Here is a 19765-nt window from a genome sequence, read left to right on the forward strand (position 1 = left end):
AGTGCATGGAAAACACACAAACGAGCATCCTCTCTTCACCTCGAACCCGTTGGGAAGAAGCCTGGCAAATTTCCATTAAATGGGCCAGACGAAATTTGAAAACAATTCAGGAATCTACCATCGAATTGGCAACGCAGGCAATAACACTACTCATGTCCATAGAATTGCAAACCACCCCAAAGGAACAAGAGATTCCGACAGACCAAGAATTAACGTCAGGACAGGCACCCAAAGGAACACAGGAGGAGACAAACCTAGTCTGATTCATATTCCTATATAAAAAAATCTGTCCTTCGGATGAGACGTCTCCTCTCCACCAATCAGCTGGTGTTTGGTGGGCGTTCTGGCGCAAAATGGCTGCCGTCGCATCATCCAGGTGGATGCTGCACATTGGATTCCCCCTTCTATATGTAAAGCGCTTTGAGTGCCTAGAAAAGCACTATATAAATGTAACAAATTAATTAATGAAACATGGTACAGTAAACATTGTGATTATTCTTCAGCATTAGTTCATAAACATGACCTGTCATAAATGTGTGCTATTGATTGATTGAGCTGCTCTGAAGCGCTGTCGCGTGAGCCTGGAGAAGCTCAACAGCTCTGTGTTTTCCCACCATTAGATCCGCACGTGTGAACATCCATTACACAGGTCATCAGTTCTGACCGGATCCTCCCTCACTAATAGATTTTCCTCATAGTTTGTGTCATCCTAAACTGTTTTTTATTTAGTCTTCGTCTCGTTTTCATCAGTGAAGAATGGTTGTTGATGAATAATGAACACTGTACTGTACAACATTTGGACTCGCCTATAAAGAGTGATCTGACCCACATTTTTCTCATTCAAGAAACTATTTCACTTGGATATACATCACAGTTGAGGAAAAAAGACTGCAGTAACTTCTGTTTCATGCCAACATTAATATCATCCATAGTATCATATCATCATATCATAGTATCGTATCATCTTTCCAAGTGCAATCAGTGTTGGGGTGCTGGTAGGGCTGTACGATTAATCGAAAAATAACCGAAACCGACATTCAGAACCTCTAACCGACGTATTTTTCCCATGTCGGTTATTTCGGTTTTCACGTGACTCCGCCCCGTCAGTCACATCAAGTGCAGTTTTCAGGCACACAGAGATGCAGGAGCGGTTATCTGTGTTTATAGATGCGCAGAATCACTATAGTAGCTGCATGTTTTACACAGTTTATACAGGTCAGTTAATTGCTGTTCTTATAGCCTATACGCGCTGCCACCGACACACACACACACACACACGGCGCGCGCAAGCCCCGAAGCCGCTTTCACTTTCGTGCTCATAAAGTTTGTCAAGTATGCGTTTAAGGCTTGCCAGTTTCAACATTTAAAGCGATTGTGCACTATTCAAAAACAACAATACGTATCCGTTCAGTGCTCAGCTTCATTCTGGGACACAGAGAGCCGAGCCATGTCTCTGACAACACGCGCGCACGCCCTGAAGGCAGATCTTTCACCTGCGTCACGTGAAGATCGCGCGCAGAGGAGCAGCAGCAGAAACGCAGTGTAAACGCTGTCCTGTGACTAAAGTAAAGTCACTAAAGTAGCTTACAAAACTCAACCGTTATAGGCATACATTTTAATACCTTTGTTTGGAGTAAGTACACACCACAGCTTAATAATAAATAGAGACGGTATGAGTAATTCACACACACAATCACTCTCTCATTGATGCATTCAGATAAATGTAATGTAGGCCTACAGTGTTAATGTATCTGTATCTGATGTACAACAAACAGAAATCTGCCCTATAGACAATAACTGCTGAAAGTGAACCGTTTCCTTCAAGTATTTTAAAATCACAAAGAAATGCACTTTTTCATTAGGAAAAAAAAAATCTACCTTTTAATAGTAGAAAATTTACAGTACAAACCTTATCAGGAACTTACTCAAAAACCTTATGAGGGCAAAAAAAAAAAAAAAAAAGCAAAATAATCGTTCATTAATCGTAATCGAGGTCAGATGTTCAATTAATCGAGGTTTTTATTTTTGGGCAAATCGTTACAGCCCTAGGTGCTGGGCACAGAGAGGTTTCCCTCTACATCTACTGGAGCTGTATTACTCCAGTAATAGCATTATTACTCCAGTAATAATGAAAATATTTATCTTGAACTCTGCCACAGAAACTAGCATGTATAAACCTTAATCAAACAATATAATAATCATTTTAAAAAGGAATGTACACTCATTCCTAGTTCCTACACCATACTAATACTGTGTTTGACCCCCTTTCGCCTTCAGAACTGCCTTAATTCTACGTGGCATTGATTCAACAAGGTGCTGAAAGCATTCTTTAGAAATGTTGGCCCATATTGATAGGATAGCATCTTGCAGTTGATGGAGATTTGTGGGATGCACATCCAGGGCATGAAGCTCCCGTTCCACCACATCCCAAAGATGCTCTATTGGGTTGAGATCTGGTGACTGTGGGGGCCATTTTAGTACAGTGAACTCATCGTCATGTTCAAGAAACCAATTTGAAATGATTGGAGCTTTGTGACATGGTGCATTATCCTGCTGGAAGTAGCCATCAGAGGATGGGTACATGGTGGTCATAAAGGGATGGACATGCTCAGGTAGGCCGTGGCATTTAAACCATGCCCAATTGGCACTAAGGGGCCTAAAGTGTGCCAAGAAAACATCCCCCACACCATTACACCACCACCACCAGCCTGCACAGTGGTAACAAGGCATGATGGATCCATGTTCTCATTCTGTTTACGCCAAATTCTGACTCTACCATCTGAATGTCTCAACAGAAATCGAGACTCATCAGACCAGGCAACATTTTTCCAGTCTATAACTGTCCAATTTTGGTGAGCTTGTGCAAATTGTAGCCTCTTTTTCCTATTTGTAGTGGAGATGAGTGGTACCCGGTGGGGTCTTCTACTGTTGTAGCCCATCCGCCTCAAGGTTGTGCTTGTTGTGGCTTCACAAATGCTTTGCTGTATACCTCGGTTGTAACGAGTGGTTATTTCAGTCAAAGTTGCTCTTTTATCAGCTTGAATCAGTCGGCCCATTCTCCTCTGACCTCTAGCATCAACAAGGCATTTTCGCCCACAGGACTGCGGCATACTGGATGTTTTTCCCTTTTCATGCCATTCTTTGTAAACCCTAGAAATGGTTGTGCGTGAAAATCCCAGTAACTGAGCAGATTGTGAAATACTCAGACCGGCCCTTCTGGCACCAACAACCATGCCACGCTCAAAACTGCTTAAATCACCTTTCTTTCCCATTCTGATATTCAATTCTCTGAAAGTTATCTGGGAAATGATAGAATTTCCTCTATCACTGCCAATGATCATCTCTTGAGCCCTGATGAGCTAATAACCTCCTTCAATACATCTTGCTCAGCTATCCTTGAAACTGTGGCCCCTCTTAAACTCAGACGCCATAATTTTAAATCTCAACAGTGGCTTGATGATTCCACCCACCATCTCAGGCAGGTTTGTCGAAGAGCTGAGCGTAAGTGGAAAAAGGATCATCTCCTAGTCTCTTTAGAAATATTCAGAAATTCCCTGGCCAATTTTCAAGCTGCAGCTAAAAAAGCCAGGGCTAAGTATTTCTCTGACATTATAAGCAAACTCCCATCACCCCAGAATTTTATTTAATACCATAAACTCAATTGTTAACCCCCAAGTTTCCCCAGAGGTCGAGGCATCCACCAATAGCTGTGAAGAGTTTTTGAAATGCAGTGTCCTACACTGAACTATGGTACATTGTAAAGCACATGAAACCATCAACAGCCCCACATGACCCTATTCCTTCACAGATTATCAAAGATGCTTTTGATGCTATTGGTGTCCCTCCATTCAATTTATTCTTAACTCCTGCCTTACTACATGTTTCAAGCATGCGGTTGTCCAGCCTATGCTAAAGAAACATGATTTGGATGCAAAATGTCTTAATCTCTAAACTGCCATTCATATCTAAAATTTTAGAGAAGGTGGTGTTAACGCAGCTGCTTCCATACCTCAACTCAACAGAGATCCTAGAGCCATTTCAATCTGGATTCAAAGCCCGTCACAGCACTGAGACAGCCCTGTTAAAGGTGACACATGAACTGCTCACCCTTGACTCCATTGCCATTCTGGTCCTGTTAGATCTCAGTGCTGCATTTGACACTGTAGACCATGGTACACTTCTAGAGCGTCTCGAACATTGGGTTGGCATTAAGGGTACAGCTCTTAACTGGTTTCACTCCTACCTCCACAAAAGATCTTTTTCAGTATCCATAGGCCAGTATTCTTCATCCACTGCCCCTGTGTCTTACGGTGTCCCCCAAGGATCCATCCTGGGTCCAGTACTTTTCTCCCTCTATATGTTATTGTCTTTGGATCTTCAAAATCAAAACAAATTGTATCCCTTCCCATGCACGTAACCTGGGTGTCATTTTAGACTCTCATCTAAAGTTTTTCTTGGACAAACAAATATCATCTGTTGTATTTTTATTTTATCTTATTTTATTACAACCCCAAATCAGAAAAAGTTGGGACAGTATGGAAAACGGAAAAAAAAAGAAGTGATTTCTAAATTTACTTTGACTTGTATTTCATTGTAGACAATATGAACAAAAAATATTTCATGTTTTGTCTAGTCAACTTCATGTCATTTGTAAATATGCATCCTTTCCTGTCATTCAGACCTGCAACACATTTCAAAAAAAGTTGGGACAGTAAAGCATTTAACACTTTGTAATGTTGCCATTCCTTTTCACAACACTTAAAAGACGTTAAGGGACTGAAGACACCAAGTGATGAAGTGTTTCAGGTGTAATTTTGTCCCATTCTTCCTGCAAACAAGTCTTAAGGTGGGCAACAGTACGGGGTCTTCGTTGTCGCATTTTGCGCTTCAAAATGCACCACACATTCTCTATTGGAGACAGGTCGGGACTGCAGGCAGGCCAGTCAAGTACCCGTACCCTCTTCCTCCGCAGCCAGGACTTTGTAATGTGTGCAGAATGTGGTTTTGCATTGTCTTGTTGAAATATGCATGGACGTCCCTGGAAAAGATGTCTTCTAGAAGGCAGCATATTATGCTCCAAAATCTCTGTTCTTTTCAGCATTAATGGTGCATAAAGTTACCTTTGCCAAGGGCACTGACACAACCCCATACCATGACAGACCCTGACTTTTGGACTTGTTGCTGGTAACAGTCTGGATGATCCTTTTCTTCTTTGGTCCGGAGCACACGGTGTCCATTCCTCCCAAAAAATATCTAAAAAAATACTGATTAATCTGACCACAGTACTCGTTTCCACTGTGTGATGGTCCATCCCAGATGCCTCCGAGCCCAGAGAAGTCGACGGCGCTTCTGGACACTGTTAACATAGGGCTTCCTTTTGGCACAGTACAGTTTTAACTGGCATTTGTGGATGTAACTACGTATTGTGGTACTTGACAAAGGTTTGCCAAAGTAGTCCTGAGCCCATGTGGTGATATCGCTTATAGATGAATGACGATTCTTGATGCAGTGCCGCCTGAGGGATCGGAGATCACGGTTGTTCAGCTTAGGCTTGCGCCCTTGTCCTTTACGCACTGAAATTCCTCCAGATTCCTTGAATCTTTTAATTATGTTATGCACTGTTGAATGTGAAATATCCAAATCTCTTCCTATCTTTCTTTGAGGAACATTGTTTTTAAACATTTCAATAATTTTCTCACGTATTTGTTGGCAAACTGGCGATCCTCAGCCCATCTTTGCTCCTAAAGGATTAGACCTTTCTTGGATGCTGCTTTTGTACCAAATCATAATTACAATCACCTGTTGACATCACCTGTTTCAAATCACATCATTATTTAACCATTTTACCTCATTACTAGCCCTAAATTGCTCCTGTCCCAACTTTTTTTTTAAATGTGTTGCAGGTCTGAATGACAGGAAAGGATGCATATTTACAAATGACATGAAGTTGACCAGACAAAACATGAAATATGTTGTGTTCATATTGTCTGCAATGAAATACAAGTCAAAGTAAATTTAGAAATCACTTCTTTTTTTCTTTTTTTTTGCGTTTTCCATACTGTCCCAACTTTTTCTGATTTGGGGTTGTAGCAAATCGATGACACTTTAGACCTCTCTGGCATTGTAAAACGACGCGGTAGAACACATGAGATAAAACAACTACACTTGTGTTGTGTGACTACGAGTATCTTCAGAAATCCTCCCCGTCACGTGGTGGCTCACACAGACACAGCCGCTTGGCTTTTGGAACCGAAATTTGGCACCGAAAGATAAAATCATTTTTCGATACTCATAGTATCGGAGTTTTTCGTTCGATACCATAAAAGTATCGCCGTTCGGTGCCCAGCCCTATACATATATCACTTGTTGACGCTTTCAGCCCGGAATTAGGCACGTCGTGACCAGGTCCAGGCCTGGAGCAGGTGCCAGCTTGCCCAGAACAACAAGTCAACCCATCTCTTAGGATGCCCTTAACCCACCTCCAATTCTGATCTGTAACATGGAATACTGCACACTAGGGCTGTCAAAATGGTTGAAAAGCTAAATTGAAATTCTTTCTTAAATATTATCAAAATTCGGATTATATTCGAATTCTAACGGCAATATCTTAATTTTAGAGGGGAAAAGTACTGTATTCCCAGCTAACACAAATACGTGACTGTTACGTAGCTGCAACATAATCTGCTGATTAAACTTTCGTGGTGGTGACGTAACTAGTTGTTGTGGCAACTGGAAAAGTGAAATTCGTTGTCACAATGTAACTTTGTAACGTTGCCAGTTAGTAACTGCAACGTAGTGGCAATGTCACGGATCAATAGTTGTGTGTTGGTAATCAGTTGGTCATTTTTATAATTATTTATTTTTCAATAGGCGGACATGCTGTAGTTTATCCTAATTTATGTCCTCATTTGCCCAAACTAATTTAAAGGCTATTTCAATAGCTGTGAATGACGAATGCAGACTCAAAGTGACTTCAGTTCATTTATTTTGAAAAACATAAAAAAAAAAAATTTAAACACCCAAATTATAAAACAAAAACATAGGACATACAGCGGAACATGAATGAAAGCATTCAAGATGCTCTGTGCTCAGCATTATAAACATAACGTATGATTCAGGAAAGATACCATAGAGGTATAAATAGTAACAAAAATGCTTAAATTAGACTGTAGGTAAAGTTACTTAACCAGTCTGACGCCGTTGTTGAAGTTTTTTTTTGATAACTTGCGATAAAACAGAAATGTCGACACTGTCCTCTCCAGCTGTTTCTGTTTACGGTTACCATGGCAACTCTGAACGGCCACCAGGCAAGCCCTTTCTCATTCAGTATCTGTTAGATGAGATGTAGACAGGCCATATGTCTGTCATTATTCCAAAGTTTTCTATTAAATATTCTACAAATATTATGCAATAAAAAAACACCCCAGAAAAAAATTACTATTGTTAATAATATTGATAATAATATTGCCTAATGTACGCGCGCTGTGTGGCGTGAACTCTTCAGTTGTGGAGGCGCGTGCTTATTGTCACGTGACAAGTCACTGTATATAAAAAGATCGTTCATATTCTTAATTGTTGAAAAGAAACATTTATCTTAAAGGGAATTTCAATCTTGTGTCTGACGTTTAATTTCACAGTTTAAATGGCAAATTCTGATAATAAGAACATAAATCAGAACATAAAGAACCTGCAAATGATGGTAGTGAAATTACGAGCAGGTGACGTTGCATTTATGTTGCCAGTAAGTCATGGAATTACAAATATATTACAAATTTAGTACATATCTAGAATGTCCTTGGTTATCTAATAACGTTAGGAGATCATACTGGCGATGTTGTGTGTTGGTAATTTGATGGTAAAGATATTACAGGCATGCAACGTTGTAGTTACATTGTCATTGAGTCATAAAATTACCGAAATATTACGTGTGGAGTACGTATCTAGAACGTTGTTGGTAATCTTGTAACGTCCAGAGATCGTACTGATAAGGTTGTGAGAAGGTCATTATGGTAAGGAAATTACAGACATACGACATTGAGACTACGTTGTCAGTTGGTAAGTCATGAAATTACCAAAAGTACGAATAAATTATGTAACTGTTACGTTGTGTGTTAGCTGGGTTGTCTCCTATGCCCACAAGAGGGCGCAAACGAGCGCAACAAGCAAATGCAAACCAAATAAACGTAATGTGGACACAAAATAGCAAACGGACATTCAGAAACAATCCATTTCCACTCACTAAACATCTATATATTGTTCGTCAAAAACGTTTTTGGTGAGGTATGATCAACTCAAGTATGTTTTTGCCAGCTGCGCAATATGTGGATACATAAAACGTTATACCGCATGATTTTGCCAGCAACTGAGAGGATTTTCGTCAGCCGGTATAGCGTATCTTCTCTTTCATTTATATCCATCTCATGCTCCAAAGCCCTGATTACCTTGTTCTGCACTGCTCTGTGTCTGACTGTATACACTGTCGCACATTTTCTCTCTGACTCCGAGTCCTCACTGTTTTTTTCTGCCTTTTTCAAATGAACAACACAGCCGCACCGCGCTGTACTGGATAAACAAACCGCGTCAGTTCCGTCATCGTCATGTCTCGCGCCCCTCTACCAAAAATTCGAAACCACGGTTTTTGCATTCGAATGTGAATTGTTTTTGTAAATTCGACGAATATTCGAAATTCAAATTTTTTTTTTGACAGCCCTACTGCACACATACACAGATACACAGTCTCTCCAAGGTTGGAGTAGGTGAGCTCTGGTACTGACTAGAAAAAGTTTCCCAAAGCGTGTGCTTTCTCTCAGTGAGAAGTACAGGCAATATTAATACAATTCTTTAGGGTTTTAGTAAAAGGAAATATAAAGTGAAATAACATAAAAATGAAATGAAAGACCGAACCATATTTCATCTCTGGAAGCCGGGCTAAGTGAGCAAGCACTGTTACTGCACTCCTGTTGAGTTACAGGTGTGTGATGCCTCAAAAATCCAAACACACGACTGCTCGTGCATGTTCTGAAATCAAGCGTTTAGCGACACATCACACATCCCTAGGAAAGACCCTCAGTCACCACAATACAAACTTTAGAATACAAACTTTTTTAAATAACTTATTTTTATTAAATCACCTTATTTTACTACATATTTTAGTAAGAGACATCATTTATGTTTTATTAAGCCATATAAGTCTCACCAGGGAATCCCTTTAAGGTTATCTTTAAATCTGAAACCCTTTCCACAATAATCACATATGAATGGCTACTCTCCAGTGTGAATTGTCATGTGGACTTTGAGATCTCCTTTATTTCTCCCTTATTTCTCATGTGCCTGTTAAGGTTTCCTTTATGTGTGAAACTCTTTCCACACTGAGGGCAAGTGTAAGGCTTCTCTCCAGTGTGACTTCTCATGTGGACTTTAATATGTCCTTTATCTCTAAAACTCTTTCCACACTGTTGGCAGGTGTAAGGCTTCTCTCCAGTGTGAACCATCATGTGACCGTCAAGGTTTCCTTTATGTGTGAAACTCTTTCCACACTGTTGGCAGGTGTAAGGCTGCTCTCCAGTGTGAATCCTCAAGTGGATTTCAAGACTTCCTTTATGATTGAAACTCTTTCCACATTGAGTGCAGGTGTAAGGCTTCTCTCCAGTGTGAACTCTCATGTGGATGTTAAGGTTTCCATTATCGCTGTAACTCTTTCCACACTGTTGGCAGATGAAAGGCTTCTCTCCAGTGTGAACTCTCATGTGACTTTTAAGGTTTCCTTTAAGGCTGAAACTCTTTCCACACTGTTGGCAGGTGTAAGGCTTCTCTCCAGTGTGAACCATCATGTGACCGTCAAGGTTTCCTTTATGTGTGAAACTCTTTCCACACTGTTGGCAGGTGTAAGGCTTCTCTCCAGTGTGAACTTTCAAGTGGATTTCAAGACTTACTTTATGATTGAAACTCTTTCCACATTGAGTGCAGGTGTAAGGCTTCTCTCCAGTGTGAACTCTCATGTGGATGTTAAGGTTTCCTTTATCGCTGTAACTCTTTCCACACTGTTGGCAGGTGAAAGGCTTCTCTCCAGTGTGAACTCTCATGTGACTTTTAAGGTTTCCTTTACTTCTGCAACTCATTCCACACTGTTGGCAGGTGAAATAACTTTTAGTTCCTGTCTTTTGAGCTCTTTTTTGTGAGGAAGTCTTTTTAGCCTGTGTCGATCTTTCTCCAGTCATGAAATCATGATGTTTAAGTTCACGACTTGCCTCTTTCAATGCCATGAGATCTAGGGCAAAAACGTACATAAAACAATTTAGACATTTAAGCATCAATAGCAGGGTATAGGGTAATATGATATAAAACCTATCCTATCCTAGGGACCAGGGCTGGGCAGCTTTGGTCTTGAAGGGCCACTGTCTTGCAGAGTTAAGCACGTTCTCCCATCTGTCTGCCAATGAAGTCCACTCTGAAATGCCAACTGTCTTGTATTAGCTCCGACATCCTGTATATTGGGCCTAAATGTCCTGTAAGTGACTTTCCTTGACCCATTTATTGAGTGCTACGCTGATCTAATAGATAATAGATCAGAATATTGGACAAGTCGAGCCACGAACGCTGTGCTAAGCTGAATTTAATTCCTATCAACCAGCTCACTTAGCACAGCGTTCGTGGCTCGACTCGTCGAGACTGTTTTCCAAGATGGCTCCTGTCTCCATACCGCTACTGTGTTAGTGTGAGGCCTTGTTAGTGGTTTTAAATATTGATTTAATTTGACTTATTCTGTGCCCCATATACTAGCGTTATAAGCTAATCTGTTTTTAGAGATAAAACTCTTTACATTCAATTTTACAGAGAACGATCTACTCGGTAACCATGAGTTAATTACCCCAGGTTCATTTTTCCCCGGAGTTGTCATTTAATATGTAGCAAAACAAAATAGACATGTCATTTTAACATGTTTAACCCTCTCAAGTCGGCTGTCGTGCCGCCGTGATTGGCTTGCTTTTTTTCTTATCAGCGCCAAAGAAACTCAAATAACTCATTCAGGCAAGTGTTATACATCATTATAATCTGTTAAGTTTCTTTTTTTTTTTTTACAGTCACAATAAAAACTAACTGTTGTGTTTTTTGCAAAATAAGGGAAACAAACATGATTCGCGATCTTTAGCCTCTCTCTCAATGATGTCTAATCTGATTCTCTTGCATGCTATTGGGGGATTTAACACAAGTCACAAGTTAAGACTCGGGACTACCGAGTTGTCTCAGAGAGTGATTCGTTAATTTTGTGTTGACCGCGCATGCGCATTACGCTGAATCTGTACTGGAAACAACAAAAATTATTAGTTCATCTTTCGAGTCTCGAGTCTCGGGTTTGAGTCTTTCGTTCTTCCTGTCAGTCCCATAGAGTCTATGCTGTCAGTAACTGAAACAGAAAAGATTAGTTCTTACGAGTCTTTCGGGTTTGACGTTTGAGTCATTCTTTCTTTTGCCACGTGACTTGCCACCGTATTGAACACTAGTTCACAACCTTTTTACTAACAAGCACGTAGTTATTATTTATTTATTTTTTATATATATATAATTCTCAGTTAATATCAGACATATACAAATATGGGAAATATATTGACTATTCAAGTCTAACATCACAAATTCAAGTCAATTAGACTACTAACGAGAGAGACCACAAGAGGCGTGCTCAACGGGCATAGTTCAAATGACTCTGTAAAAAATCAGTCCTTCAACCAATCAGACCAACAATCCGTGGCTTCTCTATCCGTCATTATGTTAAATCCCCCAATAGCACACCAGGTGAATAAGCTGGTTTCTGATTGGTCTAGAGGTTAAATTCCCTGCCCGAGCCCGAACTTCACCCGAACCGACCGAGAATATCCTCGGGCCGGGCCCTTGATCGTGGATTTTTTTTTAACATTACTTTATTAGCCTAATTGGGTGGGCAGAAAACTATGCCATAATCAGAAATAATATATTTTTTTAGCAAAGTAATACTACAACTAAGAAACAAATGTGTACAAAGTTGCACAAGTCAGGATTAGTCTAAAAATGTGTGTTAAACTCACAGCACACGCAGTGATGAAGCGCAGCATTCAGAAACGCTCCGAGACGCCAGTCATGAGCTGCTCGCGTTAACACTGCACATTGCTTAACTAGTCTATTTCTTTTCTTAACTAGAAATTAAAGAAAAGTAGTCATTTCAAGCTTTCTATACACATATTTCTCATGTCTGTGAGGCAGCCTTCTGAGTTTTGTTTATTTATGAGACGCACTCCAGGGGCCCGTTCTTCGTATCTCGCTAAGTCAGTGAGCTGGATTTGATTGTTGACGATTTGGCATGATCTTGGATTATTTGGTTCTTCGACGCTCATCCTGGACTTCCTGTCATAGCAACATGTCCGTAAGCTTAAACCTGCTCGCGAGCAGTTTATTTAATGTAAACAGGATTAGATTGCATCTTGAGGTGATACTTAAAATCTGTCCCAGCCACTGCTACTTTATTACAAGAGTTCATCACTGAATAGCGTGAAATCTGCGGGAATGAGTAGATGTGCAATCCCGCGTGAAATTCAGACCGGTCACACCAACACTAAGACGCTGTCCGTGTTCAGAGGGTTAACCGGACTGAAGGAGAGGAGCGTGTCAACTCGCTGTCGGTCGGAGAGACCCGCGGCTGGTATCGATACTGTAGAAAAGGAGTATCGTATCGTTTCAGATATTTCAGCATCGATACATTTTGAAATATCTATATTTTTGACAACACTAGTCAGAATTAGCTGCTGAAATTCCCATACTCTGGTCAAACTGTTGGCTAACCTACCAGCTGCCTGGACACACATATTCCCCAGCAAATATGAGATGACTTACTGTCAGGGCTCGACATTAAGCCTGTTCACGTGCTTGTCCAGAAATGAAATATATATACATTTTGTGTGTGTGTTGTAAAAAATAATTTATTCTGAAGCAATATAGTATGTAGCTTATTATAGGCCTAGACTACTTGTTTTGAGCAGGTGTTGTCAGCTAACAGGCTGTAAAACTGTTGGCTAAATTACAGACACTCATGAAAAACTGATGCTGATTATCTGGGAAACATTCTCTAACAGCAGTCAAATTGTCATTGTTTGTGTCAATTTGTTGTAACATTAAAACAGGAGATCATGACTTACTCTGTGCTCAAAGTGAAGCTCAGAGCTCCAGTGGTTTCCTCTGTGAGTGAGGATGATGGTGAACAATTCCAGGATGCTTTTTTTTCATTGGTTGTTGCGTTAAATCTTATCCAGATACATTAGTGCTATTTTCTGATTGGCTATTGTTTTTTTGTTTTTTTTTTGATTGGCTGATAAGTGGCAGGGGAGACGCGCTATTCTGCCTGGTTCCATAGAGAGAGCGGCGCGGCAGATACATTTTGGGCACTGCAGCATATTAAATATAGGATGGATAGTTTTTCTGCGTGAGAAATACAATGTGTGGCGGGAGTGCGTGACAAAAGGCCGAAATGAGTGACTGTCATGCTCAATAGTCTTTAGTAGGGTACAGTACAGATGCATGTCATGTCTGAGCAGGATTTGAGCGAGCGTTGTTTTACCAGTGAACGGTTCATGAGCGCCTGCATAGAGCGGATTATTGAGCTCGTCACACCCGTCCGCTTCACTCATTACAGGCTAGTTCTCAGAACGCCCACGTATTAAAAAATGGTCTGGTTTAGAACGGGCTCAGGCTCATAGTTACAGTTAATGTGTCGGCTCGGGTAGGGCTTGATTTTTTGAGCCCAATCTAAGCTCTAGATTGGTCCCCACAAATTTTTAACAGAAGCAAGATAGAAATATGCACAGGTTTCCAGCCTGAGCTGCAGGGCGAAATCAAATCGTCATCAGATCAGGCTGGGTTTACCTGGTCTTGGCCATTTCAGGAGCGACTCGCAGAACAGTAGGGCTGGGCGATATGACGAAATATATCGTCTGGACGATAGAAAATGTCTATCGTTTAATGTAAGGCTCTATCGTTTACGCCACGATAAGGCGTTTACGGCAGAATTTTACGTCAAGATGCACCTCACGCCACGACATGCCCATGCACGCTGCAATACATAAACAAACATGGAGGAAGACGGTAATAGACGCGGTTCAGACCAGGGTAATTCTCAACAAGATGACCAGCCAACCCAAACCGAGGAGCTTGTACCTAAAAGAGGGGCGACTTCTGTTGCATGGACGTGGTTTGGATATAAGAAGACCGACTTACACCAGACAACAGTTGTTTGTAAAGTTTGCCGGCTCCCAGTGCCAACAACGGATTCCATCACTCAGTGTTTCCCACACATACTAATCCGTGGCGGTGCGCCACATATTGCACGTCGTTATTCTTTTTTTTCTTTACCCTGTTTAAAACACGCAGCGCATTCAGCTGCACTTTCTTTCCCTGCTCTCCCTCACGCGCGTCTCTCGCTCTCAAACGCCAAACCTGCTTAGTGCGTTATAAAGCAAAGTCTAAGCTTTTACATTTTTAAAAGTTTTAATACGGAATTCAAACAATAAATAGCGTTTTGGCGCTAATGTGGCATAACAGTTAAAGCCAGAGGCGATGCTCTCATCTCCCGGCGGCGCGCACGGTCACGTGGTTCTCTATACTTATAGCGCTGGGTCAATACATTTGAATGGATAGACGACAGTTTCACTATTCAGGTATTTGCAGCAGGTTTTGGTAAACAGTACAGCATAGTGTGCATTGCTTATTACGTCAACCACATTTACAGTATCATTTTATTATGGAGAGTGAAGGAGATGCAACATCTTGACATTAATGTTAACGTTTTTCTTGTATTCAGCCCTCAGGTATTCCTCACTTATTGGTTACACTTGTACTCATTGGTGGTCAAATGTGACCATACACCTTTACTATTTTTCAATTAAATAAATGTTCTATATTTTAGTTTAATAATATTTATTGAATATTTTGAGGAGATCTTTTGGTACTAAATAGGCCTATTATTTGTGCAATAATTATGTCCCATTAATGACCATTTAATTAATTAAATAAATATAAATACTTCTAATATATTTTTTCTTATTTATATTACAATTAGTGTAGTAATTAATGTTAAAATGGAGAAATCCAATGCAAATTAGAGTCATTATGTGTCTGGAAAAATAATTAATTTAATTTGTAATGCCATGGTTTACCCACTATAGGTGCCTGTGTGGCTCTTTAATCAATATACATGTGTCTAGTCTAGTTGCTCAAAAAAAAGTATTGCAGATCATAACTGCTTACTTTTTTTCAGGTTTTGCATTTGAATACATTTAGACATGATCAAACACTAGATTTCTTTAGAAATTTTAAAACATTAATAACTGGCATCCTAATATTTTTAATGATACTTATACAAGCACACACAAGTGAATATTAATGAATGTGAGCAAATATCATTTTAAATAGTTTGAAATAGTGCTAAAAAGGCAAACTTATTTTTCCTTATATGTACAGTAGGCTATATACATATGAATTGATACTGAATCAAGATCGAAATAAATCGATATTTGTGCCAATCACCAACCCCAAATTCCCCGCCCACCACCACAAATTAGTTTCTAATCTGTGGGAAACACTGAACACTACTAATTTATTTTATCACCTGCGCAAGAACCACGAAAAAGAATACAGAGAGTCAACGAGCAAAAACTGCAAAAGCAGCGTCGAGTGGTGGCATAATCGCTCAAAACAAACTCCAGACACAAACGCTGCAACAGGCTTTTATGCTCTATAAGAATACTACTTGGAAACATCTTTACACCTACATGATGCTGCAAGAGAAGTCTGGGTGGTGTTACTGTTAAAAGTTGGCTGCTGCTATAAGTTGAAATATTTTAGTGGCAGGTGTTAACTTTACCAACAGTCTTGCTTGAAAAAAAGGTTCTAAATAAAATAAAAATTGAGTCCATACTACCTTTATTTGTTTTGTATATCATTTCAAACTGCATTTCCACATTGCAATTTTGTATAGACTATTCATAAACTGAATTAACAGAAAAATTGCTATATCGTTATGTATATCGTTATCGGGATATCAAATGAGCTATATCGGGATATGAAATTTTGGCCATATCGCCCAGCCCTACAGAACAGCGCTCGTCATTCCTAAAACTTTGCGGAATATGTGGACGTTGGTCCTCTAAAGAAACATGACAAAACTTTTCTTCAAATTGTGAATGTAGTTTAGACTACAGAAAGCAAGCAGTGCAGCCGTTATAGTGCGATCAACAGAAAATCCCTCTATAAACAATGACTCTAACGGCACAACACATCTCTTATTTACATTGAGTATAAGCTTTGCTTGTTATTATGAGAGGATGACTTGACGATTGACAAGTTTACTCCAACCAGCAGGACTGAGGACATTCACAAGACATTCTTCACAAATATCAAATGACTGAGTTCAGCTTTGAGAATGAAACTAACCTGTTTGTTCCTCAGTTTCTTCATCTTTCACTCTCAATGTCTCTTCAATCTTCATTTCTTCACTCTCCTCTTTCTCTGTTTGTTCCTCAGTTTCTTCATGTTTCAAACTGAATACATTTTCAATCTTTATGTCTTCACTCTCCTCTTTTATAAAGGCCATCTTTATACTAGTGTGTCACATGGATCTCAGTCACTTCTCCAGGAGTTTTTCTGTGTGTTTGCCCTGTTTAAGATGAGAATAATTAACAGAAGAAAAATAAATCCACATTAAATCTGAGCGTCTCAATCAGCATCAGCACAGTCTCAGTAACACTCAAAACTAGCACTACAAACTAATAAAATAACTTATAATTATTATTAATATAATTTATTTAATGATTGTAGAAATCAACATAGAAATAATAGATCGCTTTGAATCACAATCATTTTCCAAAGCAATTGATTCAACAGACTCAAGAGTTTCATAAAGCTCAGTTTCTCCATCTCTACTCGCCAGAGACTGAACTCATGTTTATATGATGAACTGATTCAAGATAGAGAGAGAAATGAGAAGCTGCTTCTGTTACTCATGAGTTTTCATTCTGTTATTTTACTCACACAACGTTAATAAGTGTTAGATAATGCAATGCAATGTTACATTTAATAATAAGTTATTCAATCTGCGTTGCCTGTAAAACTTTGAAGATGGTTTCTATTGTTTTAAACGCTTAAAAACACAAACCTTTCTCCAGCCGAATCACAACACATGCAGGAGCGCGGCGCGGACTTATGACGTCACACCACCACAACAAAATAAAAGTCCCGTTCACACACTCCAGTCTACATTCACAGAAGTGCACACATACAAATAATACAAGAGATGACAGAAATTCAGAGTTGAATGCATTGGTGTAATAGATATTTAAATACATGTTGTTCAATGATATGCTGAAAATATTAGGAAACTAAAGACTGAGAGACTTTGTCTGTTTTGTTTAGGGGAATAAATTATTTGTAGAATATATAAGTACATATAAAATATACCTTAATGTACATAGTTTAAAAATACCTAAAAATAACTGTCCTAATTATGATTGATTTTAAGATGTAGACTATAAGATTCTACATCATATATAGATATATAGACCTACATCTAGATATTCTCATTAATAAATATATTATTAAAGCTACACTGTGTGATATTTTCCCCCTGTCTAGAGGTGAAATTGTATACGACCATCCAGTGAATTTTAGTTTCTGTTCCTCTCAATTCCGATTTCGTTTTAACTCCTACGGTGGCCGATTTAGTCCAAGATTAACATGGCTTCCAGTTCGACCTTGTCCACATTCGACACGGTGCCATCGAGTGTCAAAACGCGAAAGGCAAAGCTTGAATTTACGGGTATGTCCCTCTTTGGCTAATGTACTTTCAAGATGGAGGGACAACATGGCGACCCGCATTCGAACCCCTCACCACAGAATTGACATTTTTGGGTGAACTAACCCTTTGATGTCTGCATTGCTCAAATGTATAGTCTTTATGATCGCTGTAAAGAAAACCTGATCTTCAGTAATATAAATAGCTTATAAATAGCATCAGCTCCAGTATATTGTCTGTCATACATTAACTTTTCAAACAAGAAGAGTCGAGACTAGAGACTGTGGAATATTTATGTCAATGATAAGTTGTAAATGACTACCGGTTTCTGTTTGCCCTAACACAACATTATATTTGGATATAACCAGTTGTGAAACATCAGGCTGGTCCTAAGGGTCCTAAAAAAAAAAATGTGGAAAAACATGTACTCTACTGTGTGATCAGTCTAGGTTGTTCCCTCATGTAATGTCACATATTTCAGGAGAAGTGGATGATCTTGTGTTGTAAATCCAGCAGGCGCTGACTCCCTGTTAGCATTGTAAACTTGTAATGGCAACGCCCAACCCACAGCCCGTGATAACTTACCAGCTAACTAACATATCATTTTGTTTTAAGTATTTAAACCATAAAGAGTTCACGTGCATATATTTATTTTAGTTGTAAATATTTTGTATAAAAATAATTAAAAATTAAAACATTTGAACAGTTATGCATTGCAAGCATTTATTTCCTGCTGACAAGTTATGTCACTGTTGACGTCACTGTAACCTCACACCCGCGTCGGTAATAACTTGAGACACCATTTTAATCAAATTTACCAGTTTTTAGCTACTTCAGAGAAAACGACAGACAATTTATTTAAAAGAAGAAAACTGACAAATGAGGAAACTGAGGACATTGTTTTAATTCTGTTGAGAATATTTTCTTTATTCTCCTTCTCCCCAGAATGAATTCTCATGTGGACTGTAAGGTTTCCATCTTGACTGAAGTGCGGGTGAAAGGCTTTTTCCATTGTGAATGTTCATGTGTTTTTTAAGGGTTCCTTTCTGAGTGAAAGTTGTTCCACGCTGTTGGCAGGTGTAAGGCTACTCTCCAGTGTGAGTTCTCATGTACTTCAGCGCTGGGAAGATTTATGTATGTAATAGAATGTGAAATTATTTTTGAAATGTTCAGTCTTCTAGACTGAGAAAAGCCAGAAAATGTGTTTTTGGCACACAACAACTCCCAGAATGCACTTGCTTCGCTGCCCTACGAGGTCACTCCTAAGCCACGCCTACAGGTTCTAACGTTAGTTGACTAGAAACTAAAATGAGTCTCTGTGTACAGCGCAGGACCAATACTTCAAATCTAATAGCTTATATTATAAACAGATTTCCTCAAATAAAAGTTAGTCCACATAAGTCATCACGTTAGGGTATTGTTGTTCATTACCACAGCAACTACTTGTGTCCAGGTATGAATGCGTTTCTCATGCAACGGGAGGAGAGATGACAGAGCCGTGCGCCCCGCAAAGAAATCACCCATTCCCGGTTACGGCCTCAATCCTCGAAAGGCCTCGTCAGGCACTACGATCGACCCAAATTACAGACGGTTTCACGGTTAATACAGCCGGTTAAAGTTTAATCTTCGACCGGCTGTAACTCGGGACCCCCGTGGACTTCCGGGGCGTGGGTGGTCTCGTTCGATCTGCCATGAAGATACTCAGGTTACGTGTCACTACTGCTTTATTCATTTATCCAATTTTTTTTTCAGAGTAACAGTATCACTACCCGTTACAAAAGACACTGTAACAGTATGTCACAGGCAATTCTAGTTGCATTTTTCATCAATTCATTTCTCAAATTATCCCTTGACTATGTTCTGGCCCGCCATCTAGTGGCAAATGTAATTTTTTTTTGCTCCACTCTCACACAAACAGTCTGCGCAAAGTGCGCTATTCTGAACAGCTTCCCCCCC

The 19765-nt window shown here is 39.6% G+C and overlaps 1 protein-coding gene across 1 annotated transcript; it reads right to left on the bottom strand.

Moving 5' to 3' along the window:
* Positions 1-6967: 6967 nt before the first annotated feature.
* LOC307128391 (uncharacterized protein) lies at positions 6968-17241 on the bottom strand. Its single transcript, XM_079820220.1, has 3 exons — positions 17174-17241; positions 16453-16675; positions 6968-10267 (listed from the first exon to the last, which is right to left on the bottom strand). The coding sequence occupies exons 2-3, from the start codon at positions 16610-16612 to the stop codon at positions 9282-9284; spliced, it is 1146 nt and encodes a 381-aa protein (XP_079676346.1). The 5' UTR covers positions 16613-16675; positions 17174-17241; the 3' UTR covers positions 6968-9281.
* Between the last annotated feature and the right edge of the window lie 2524 nt (positions 17242-19765).

Source organism: Gobio gobio (assembly GCF_949357685.1).
Source record: "Gobio gobio genome assembly, chromosome: 1".
Taxonomy (NCBI): Eukaryota; Metazoa; Chordata; class Actinopteri; order Cypriniformes; family Gobionidae; genus Gobio; species Gobio gobio.